The sequence below is a fragment of the Notolepis coatsorum genome, assembly GCF_963971535.1.
Source record: "Notolepis coatsorum genome assembly, chromosome: 8".
Taxonomy (NCBI): Eukaryota; Metazoa; Chordata; class Actinopteri; order Aulopiformes; family Paralepididae; genus Notolepis; species Notolepis coatsorum.
In genome coordinates, this window is record NC_140172.1 from 151,025,375 (window position 1) to 151,035,374 (window position 10,000).

The following is a 10,000-nucleotide window of genomic DNA, read 5'->3' on the forward strand; positions in this document are numbered from 1 at the left end:
TGGCATTCATGTGAGAGAAACTGGATTCACAGGTGTATGTTCAGCCAAACATTGTTAGCACAGATATTGCCAGCGTTTTTATTTTGGGGAATGTCTTGACATGAATACACTTTATCCAAAATGTTGTGGTGGATTCATTCTCAAGTGCCTGCTTCAGAGCAGATGATGCTTGCATGTCAATTATTTCAAGTTGCAGGAGACCTTCATCAATGTGAAGTGATGCAAGGAACTCTTGTCCTTTTGTGGAAATAGCAGCTAAAATGGCAAATGGGTTGCTCACAAAATGCATCAATTCTCTGGACATGTCAAATTCATCAAATCGACTTGCAAAGTTTTCCCTCAATTTATCAATGAAATCTGTCATTAATTGAGTGACTTTTGGCTCAATTGTGCGTGTTAACGTTGATATGAAAAGAAAAAAGTAAAAAAAACAAAAACAAAAAAATTAATTTTTTTTTTTTTATTAATTTTTTAATTTTTTTTTATTATCATGTAATCTTTGGCGGGCCGGTCAGAATCATCCCGCGGGCCGCCAGTTGAATAGCCCTGTACTATACTATACCACCACGCACATCCTAGTGATAGGTACAGTACTATACCACACACATCCTAGTGATAGGTACTATACTATACCACCACGCACATCCTAGTGATAGGTACAGTACTATACCACCACACATCCTAGTGATAGGTACTGTCCACCACACAAACCATCCCATCGTATCGTATCTTATCTTACAATCACACATTTCTAACCTGTAATAACCGAAGCACTATGTAGCACACATGTTCCTATGGCAGCTGGATGTAGAGTCTTTTGGAACTGGTATTACAGTATAGCTTTGATTGATTGATTGATTGATTGATTGATTGATTGATTGATTGATTGATTGATTGATTGATTGATTGATTGATTGAACATTTTATTAACAGATTGCAGAATGGGTACAATACAGCACGGCTCAATACACACAATAGACCTATCTCAAACCCTGCCCCTTTTCTTGATCCTCCAATCACAGCTGTCACTTACCTCTGACTGAAGTCAGAGGTAAGCGACAGCTGTGATTGGAGGATCAAGAAAAGAGGGCAGGGTTTTGAGACAGGTCCATTGTTAAGGGGATGCAGACCAGAGAAAGACTTTCGTCTTGTTTACATCAGGGTCCCCCATTTTCAATTCATCATAACGTATATGACATACAACATGACATACAGGTAGACAGTATTGTTGCATCTAGACATTTATGACATACCGGATCTACAAATATACAGTACTGTTTATGATACAAAAAGAGTATTCGATCCTATTTCATTTATTTGGTATTCGTACAATACAGTTACAGTTATCAAACATTGAAATACAGAATAAAAAGCAGAAGAAATGAATGCGTGGCTACTAGCCCGTAGAGCCGGTAAAGGCCTCTGCCTAGTCCCACCAACAATAGCCGAAGACGTGGAAGACGTGTAAGTGGAAGATGAGGGACGCTAGTAGGTGAGGAGGACTGGAGGGAGGTGGACGTCTACTTGGACCACACAATATGCAAATTAATCCTGGTAGTTCTTTGACATTGCGACAGTGTCTCGTGGAGGTAGAGCGGTCGCCTGGTAATCAGAAGGTTCCTGGCAGCGTGTCGAAGTGTCCTTGAGCAAAACGCTGAACCGCCAGCTGCTCCCGACGAGCTGGTTGGCGCCTCGCATGGCTACGGTCGGTGTGTGTGTGCGTGTGTGTGTGTGTGTGTGTGTGTGTGTGTGAGGCATTGAAGGCACTTATTACATGTGAGTAGGGATGTCCGATATTATCGGCCTACCGATATTATCGGCCGATATCGGCCTTAAAATGTGATATCGGAAAATATCGTTATCGGTTTTCAATTTTTATTTTATTTTTTTTTATTTTTTTTTCATTTCTATAGAAATGATCTCCGATATTATCGGCCTACCGATATTATCGGCCAATAATAATATTATTGGCATTCAAATGTGATATCGGTTGATATCGGTATCGGAAATTAAGAGTTGGACAATATCGGTATATCGGTATCGGTATAAAAGCCAATATCGAGCATCCCTACATGTGAGTGAATGGGTGAATGTGAGGCATTGAAGGCACTTATTACATGTGAATGGCGGCATTTATATATCTCTTCTATCCAAAGCGCTTTACAATTTGTTCCTCACATTTTACCCATCCACTCACACATGCACACACCGACGGCAGAGGCGACCATGCAAGGTGCCAACCTGCTCATCGGAGCAATTAGGGGTTAAGTGTCTTGCTCAAGGACACTTCAACACACGCTGGCCCGGGAGAAGCGGGAATCTAACCGGGAACCTCTGGATTACCAGACGACTGCTCTACCTCCCGAGCCACTGTCACTCACATGTGAGTGAATGGGTGAATGTGAGGCATCGAAGGCACTTATTATTACATGCAATCCATTTACATGGCCACTCCCAATTCCTATGAAATGACCCGCACTTGATGATCTACTTCCTGTTTAAACCACGCGTCTCTGTCTGCTCTCCGCTACCCTCCAGGCACAAGCCCCCACGCGCCCACCAATGTCCGCGTGTCGGCCTCCTCCTCCTGGGCCAACGTGTCTTGGGAGGCGAGCTACGACGGAGGCTTCCCGCAGACATTCTCCGTCTGGTATGGGCTTGTGTGAGTCATCCCAGCCTGCTTCGCTTCTGCTTCTCTCCTCCTCTGAGTTCTCCTCTGTTACCGCAAGCTGTTTTCCTCCTGGGTTGTGTTTCAGAGTGGTCGCAATGCAATGACGCCGCGTAGATTAAAACCGATAAGGAGTCTTCTTCTAGTCTCTTAAGGTACAAGTGATTTTTGTCGTCCGATCGCGGGGGAAACTGTCAGCTCCGGGGGGCGGTGGGTTTAGCTTCAGTGTGCTCCAAAGAGCCAGACCACACCCAGAGGGGGTCAGCATGACTGGGCATACTGAGCAAATGCCCTGAGGCCCCCGGAACCGTCAGGGGCCCCAAGACCGCCCAAGGCCCCGAGAGCCCCAGGATTCTTGTATATTATTGATCATTTCAATGGAGAAAATGCCACTAATTCCCGCCAGGATGACCCGACAGCTTATATGAGAAATATGAGAGAAATAAACAGTGTAAACTATATAATTACCTCTGAATAAAAAAAGATATATATATATTAAAAAAAAAATTATAATTGGGGATGGAAGAGCCACAAATTGACGGGCAAAGAGCCACATGCGGCTCGCGAGCCACGGGTTAGTGGCCACCCCTGTGCTAGACGCTCGCAAAGTGCTGTGACTTTCGTCTGTTCCAACGGCCCATAATGTGGAATAACGTTCTAATTACATTTTCCTGAAGTCATTTTGAAATTTCAGAAACCGTGCTGCAGATAAAACGGGTACTTTTAGGAAAAGTCATTGAGTGACAGAGCTGGAGCTCGACCGAGTGACGAGGATACATTTATTGAAAATGCCTCGGGGTCATGTGAGCCCTTGTCGGCTGTGCTAGTGTTAATTGAAAAAGGATACTGTTTAAAGTACAGGAGCCACATTTTTGTCAAATATCCTTTATAAAATGCCCTAGACATTTGTATTACAGAGCTGTTTTTTTCCCCCAGGGGAGCATCTGCCGACCCTAGTTATGTCTATTCCCAGAGGGACAAGGGGGGCCCTTGGGACGTCTCTTGCCCAGGCGCCTACTAGTGGCATAATCCGGCCATTTCGGTCTGGCTCACATTGGGATTTCTATATATAGCATGGACGCAATCTTGTGCCAATAATACACGTACTGTACAAACAATGCAAAGAGACAGAGACGAATAGTGGGAAGACGTAAGGTGGACAGGACACAGTCCAGCCACGGAGGACAAAAATGTACATTTACAGGCCCAGCGTGGACGGACAGCCATGTGATCTCACACCGTCAGATTTTTACGATCACATCTCAGAATGGGGTTTCTATTGGAACTTTTGGAAAAATTGCAACCACTCTGAATATGACCCAGAATCCTTTGCCCTGCCGCTGCCTCATTGACGCTGCTTGGCTGGGGTTAGGGGTTACGGCTTGGCTGGGGACAAGACCTGGGTGGAAAATTATGTTTGCTTTACTTGTCGATTAGCAAAAAAAGAAAATGATTCCTTGATTTGAGCTTGATGTTTGCTTTGTTCACTCTAGGTCTGCCACGATACCAACGTGAGATATGTCTTTCATTCCAAGCTGAACCAAGTAAACATCAACTCTCTGTGTAGCAAGTCATGTGTAGCAAGCAATGATGTATTAACGGCTGAATAATGTAATAATTGGTCAGAAACATTTTGCGAACGATATTGAATGAATAACCTATTTTCCTGATAATGTAATACATTATTATTACATAAGAATGTTCATTTGTATAATAAAAAACATTCTATTAACATTCTATTAAAGGCACTACTGGGAGGATTTTGATCCAATTTATCATCACATATATCACATATGATATATTATATCATTATAAATCCACAATGGGTCTCATTCTCCAACGGACTTACGACAAAAAGGGCTTTCTCTTAGGGCCATTTGAGACCTTTTGGGGCAAGACATGAATATAGACAACATATTATTATATAATATTAATTATATATGTTTTATTGGGACGGTTGGTGAATCCCAAAATCAACCTGAAAAGGTCTCAAATGGCCCTAAGAGAAAGCCCTTTTTGTCGTAAGTCCGTTGGAGATGTCACTGGGTCAGACCCACAAGCTGAACTGCATTACGACGCAAAAGGAAACCTTTCCAAACTAAAGTTGCTCTTTCAACAAAAATAACTCCACGTTCACGGTTAGCCCGGGCTGTTCACCCCCTCCTCTCCTCATCAAAACAGATCCCATGCCGGGGGATTCATTTGCAACAGGAAGAGACCGGGTTTATGGGAAATGTGGTCTTATCAGGAGAATTAGGCCACTAATAGACCACCGCAACACTTCCGGTATTCTGAAATCATGGGAGAGAGAGCGGGGGGAGAAAATGGATTAATATGGATGAGAGCCTTGACATTAAGTGTCGATCGGCACTTTCTCACCCGAGCTATAGTCACGTTTCCGCACCTACTCCCGAACTCTGCATGCGCAGATTGCCCACGGAGTCTCTCTGGCTTGTCAATCTGCGCATGCGGAGTTCGGGAGTAGGTGCGGAAAAGTGACTATAGCTTGGCCGAGAAAGTGCCGATCGACTTGGGACTGGTCTCTCCGTGTTCAGGAGACTCAGGCGTATACAAGTCTATTGGATCATGTCTCCCACACCCCCACAGCCGTAGCTACAACCACTTAATGTCAAGGCTCTCATCCACATTCTTCATTCATTTTCTCCCCCCACTCTCTCTCCCATGAGCTCAATGTAACGCGGAAGTGCAGTAGTCTATTGCTTCGGCAATGGTCTCATTTGTTTACTGTAATGATATGTCATATATTATTGTTGAAAATTCTACATCTAGCTTTCCTATAAAATAAATATATATATATAGTACTCAAATATAATAACTTTAATAATAATAACTTTATTTGTAGAGCACCTTCCATACATAAATTGCAGCTCAAACCTCAAAGTGCTTCACAGCAGTAAAAAAAAGGCATAAAATGAGTCATAAAATTGTAGTGCAGTGATATAAAACAGGCATATAAAACGAGCATAAAAAAGATAGCAGCAAAGTGGACAAATCACAGCTTTTCACATTAGGATCTAACATCCCAATAGGCCTCCTTGTTTACGGTTTGATTCAGTAAAAAAAATAAGACTAAAATAGAATAGACAGAGTAAATATCACTATGTCAAATCAGTCAAATCTTTGATACATAGGCGGCCGGGTAGCGCAGCGGACTAAGTGTCTGTCGACCACCGCAGAGACACTGGTATCGAATCCAGCTGTCAGCGGTGCCTCCGGCTTGGCCGGTCGTCATACTGACACAATTGGCAGTTAGCGGGTGGAAGTCGATGGGTGGTAATCTGGTCGTTGTAAACAGCGACTCCTACAGGTCGGTCAGGGCGCCTGCACAGCGAGGGAAGGGATCTGGGTGAGGTAGTGTGCCCTCCCATGCATTACACTTCACCAATGAGAGTCCTCGCTGCCAGGTGAAAAGAGGCTGCTGGCTGTCTCCTATGTATCGGAGGAAGCATGTGATAGACTTCAGGGCTCCCTAGACCGGCAAGTAGGGGGCAAATGCGCGCAACAACCAGGAAGGGGAGGGGGGAATTGGCATAACGACTAAATTGGGATGGGAGGAAAATACAAGAAAAATAGGAGGAGAAAAAGTGGATCAAAAAAATTATATCTTTGATACATAAATCCACACCCGGTTTCACACGGCAAATCAAGGCTAACAGATAATTTATTATATACTCATGTATTCATTAAACTCTTCAAAGCAGAACGCCGTCAGTTTTGGCCCCAATGCCAGCGAGCTAAATGGGCTGTAATTGGTAACTGACTGTTTAAATGTATGGCTCACAGAGAAGGAGGGACCTTGAGGGATTGTTTACGGTAAACATTCGGTAATCCACTGGGGCTGCTAACACCACGGCCTTGGAAGAATAACAGCCTATTAACTCCCCCTCACACCGCTAGTGCTCCAGATAGTAATGATTGTATTATGGGCACGCATAATCAATATCATTAGCAGTGTCATTTGTATGTTGTGTCTGTCCACTATGTTTGTTATTTTTCCCCCCTGTAAAGCGACCTTGGTTCTTTTGAAAGGTGCTATATAAAATTAAGCTATTATTATTATTATTATTACTCTTTAAATTGTCCCATTGACTAATTATTTTTTTAAATACAAAAAAAGGAACACTCTTTTGACTTTTCTGACTGTTACCATCAGGGGAAATGTTTGCACCCCTTTATAATGTATCATTTCTGGTTAATGTAGGCCTAACATGTAATCATGTATTACAGTATCAGTCTGAAAGTTGTATTATATAAACTGGCAATTCACAGATTTGATACATTGTGATCAGTTAATACATTATCCAGCAGTTTATCTGCGTTCGCTTTATCAGCCGTTACGTGTTTTTTAACCCTTTCACTGCCGCACTACCAAACGGTTAACCCTTTCACTGCGACAACACACATAAGGTTAACCCTTTCACGGCCGCATGACAGCAGGTTAACCCTTCCACTGCCACACTACAGAGGTAGTGTGATAGTAAAGGGTTAACCTTCTGTAGTGTGGCAGTGAAAGGGTTAACCCCAAGACTACTGCGGCTGCACCGTGGCTGATGGAGGGTGGGTCGGGATGTAAATGATGTAAATATTCCACTGATTAATGCAATATTGAACGCTTGTACCGCAGGACCTCGTGTGGTATATAGCTCCCTGGCTTACAGTGAGATACACTGACGCACTCGTCTTCATCAGCGTGCTCCTGTGGTTCCTGTGTGGGGAGGAACAGATATTAGCTACACACTCGTCTCCATCATCGTGCTCCTGTGGTTCCTGTGTGGGGAGGAACAGATATGAGCTTCTCTCCATCTCTCTCCTTTCACGTTCATATTACAAACAGAGACTCAAGGTTGAGTCCAGTGAGAGAATAATGCTGTTTGAGTGACTCCTCTCATGGTAGGGTTCAGTCTCTCTCCACTGTTATCTCCCCACCTGCCGTATAGACAGGAGTGAGTGAGTCATATCTAACACAACAGATGTCTTTTCAGGCGGAGGTCCCTGAGGCTAAATATTATCCGCTGGCCGTCCGCAGGCCTAGTGTGTATCAATGAACACAGACAAACGGCTCCAGCTTACTATATATGAAACACTCCGTTCCCTAAACGTTCCCTATATACGTTCTCTCTATGTGTTCCCCTACGCCTTATCCTGCACGTTCCCTACACGCCAACCTCAGGAGCAACGGATTAAGATGAGACTCAGTATATTGATATTATATCATAGCCAGGAAGCTACACAACTAAAGCTTCTACCAGGGTTATCACAAAATGGCTAAGCCACAAAGTAAAAATCACTTTCTTTTTGAAAATCGATGATGCCAAACATTTGTATTTTAGGTTAGGGTGGGGTGTGAGGTCTCCACTGAGGTTAAGGTTGGGGAGGGCTAAGGTAAGGGAGGGTTAAGATAAGGGTTAGGTTTATAAACAACTTTTTAGGTAGAAAACGATGACGTATTCTAGCTTGGCCAACAAGTGGCGACTTTCTACCTAAGTTCAACATCACTATAAGTTTGAGAAAATCTATATTTTACTCAAGGAATCATCAGTCAGTTACTTGCATACGATTACAGTGGTCCCATCATCATTCAATCCAGTCTTTTGGGGGGGTGGGGGGGGGGGGAGATTGGTCACATGCTCAAGAATGAATACACCCAGAATTCACAGTGGTCCCGGGACAATTCAATCAGTATTGTGAACATGCACCACTTTCTTCTACAGGCTACTATAAACCAGAGACAGACCTCTGTGATGGTGGTGTAACTGGGATGTAATCTGGGCCTGCTCCATATGAATGGGGCTCTGGGGCGATGTTTGTGCGAGTTCTTACAGTGTTAGTTTAACATGCAGGGCTTGTAGTAGAGTGTTAGTTTAACATGCAGGGCTTGTAGTAGAATGTTAGTTTAACATGCAGGGCTTGTAGTAGAGTGTCCGTTTAACATGCAGGGCTTGTAGTAGAATGTTAGTTTAACATGCAGGGCTTGTAGTAGAGTGTTAGTTTAACATGCAGGGTTTGTAGTAGAGTGTTAGTTTAACATGCAGGGTTTGTAGTAGAGTGTTAGTTTAACATGCAGGGCTTGTAGTAGAATGTTAGTTTAACATGCAGGGCTTGTAGTAGAATGTTAGTTTAACATGCAGGGCTTGTAGTAGAGTGTTAGTTTAACATGCAGGGCTTGTATTAGAGTGTTAGTTTAACATGCAGGGCTTGTAGTAGAATGTTAGTTTAACATGCAGGGCTTGTAGTAGAATGTTAGTTTAACGTGCAGGGCTTGTATTAGAGTGTTAGTTTAACATGCAGGGCTTGTAGTAGAGAGTTAGTTTAACATGCAGGGCTTGTAGTAGAGTGTTAGTTTAACATGCAGGGTTTGTAGTAGAATGTTAGTTTAACATGCAGGGCTTGTAGTAGAATGTTAGTTTAACATGCAGGGCTTGTAGTAGAGTGTTAGTTTAACATGCAGGGCTTGTAGTAGAGTGTTAGTTTAATGTGCAGGGTTTGTAGTAGAATGTTAGTTTAACATGCAGGGCTTGTAGTAGAGTGTTAGTTTAACATGCAGGGCTTGTAGTAGAATGTTAGTTTAACGTGCAGGGCTTGTAGTAGAGTGTTAGTTTAACATGCAGGGCTTGTAGTAGAGTGTTAGTTTAACATGCAGGGCTTGTAGTAGAGAGTTAGTTTAACATGCAGGGTTTGTAGTAGAGTGTTAGTTTAACATGCAGGGCTTGTAGTAGAGAGTTAGTTTAACATGCAGGGCTTGTAGTAGAATGTTAGTTTAACGTGCAGGGCTTGTAGTAGAGTGTTAGTTTAACATGCAGGGTTTGTAGTAGAGAGTTAGTTTAACGTGCAGGGCTTGTAGTAGAGAGTTAGTTTAACATGCAGGGTTTGTAGTAGAGTGTTAGTTTAACATGCAGGGCTTGTAGTAGAATGTTAGTTTAACGTGCAGGGCTTGTAGTAGAGTGTTAGTTTAACATGCAGGGCTTGTAGTAGAGTGTTAGTTTAACATGCAGGGCTTGTAGTAGAGTGTTAGTTTAACATGCAGGGCTTGTAGTAGAATGTTAGTTTAACGTGCAGGGCTTGTAGTAGAGTGTTAGTTTAACATGCAGGGCTTGTAGTAGAATGTTAGTTTAACATGCAGGGCTTGTAGTAGAGTGTCCGTTTAACATGCAGGGCTTGTAGTAGAATGTTAGTTTAACATGCAGGGCTTGTAGTAGAGAGTTAGTTTAACATGCAGGGTTTGTAGTAGAGTGTTAGTTTAACATGCAGGGCTTGTAGTAGAGTGTTAGTTTAACATGCAGGGCTTGTAGTAGAGAGTTAGTTTAACATGCA

General features: G+C 43.0%; 1 protein-coding gene across 1 annotated transcript in view; it reads left to right on the forward strand.

The window, feature by feature from the left end:
* Positions 1 to 10,000, forward strand: part of igsf9bb (immunoglobulin superfamily, member 9Bb) — a gene marked incomplete at both ends in the record, with an annotated part of 506,998 nt that overhangs the window by 416,417 nt on the left and 80,581 nt on the right. Inside the window, 1 exon segment of the mRNA XM_084319954.1 lies at positions 2,539 to 2,650. Coding sequence (XP_084176080.1) covers positions 2,539 to 2,650 — 112 coding nt within the window.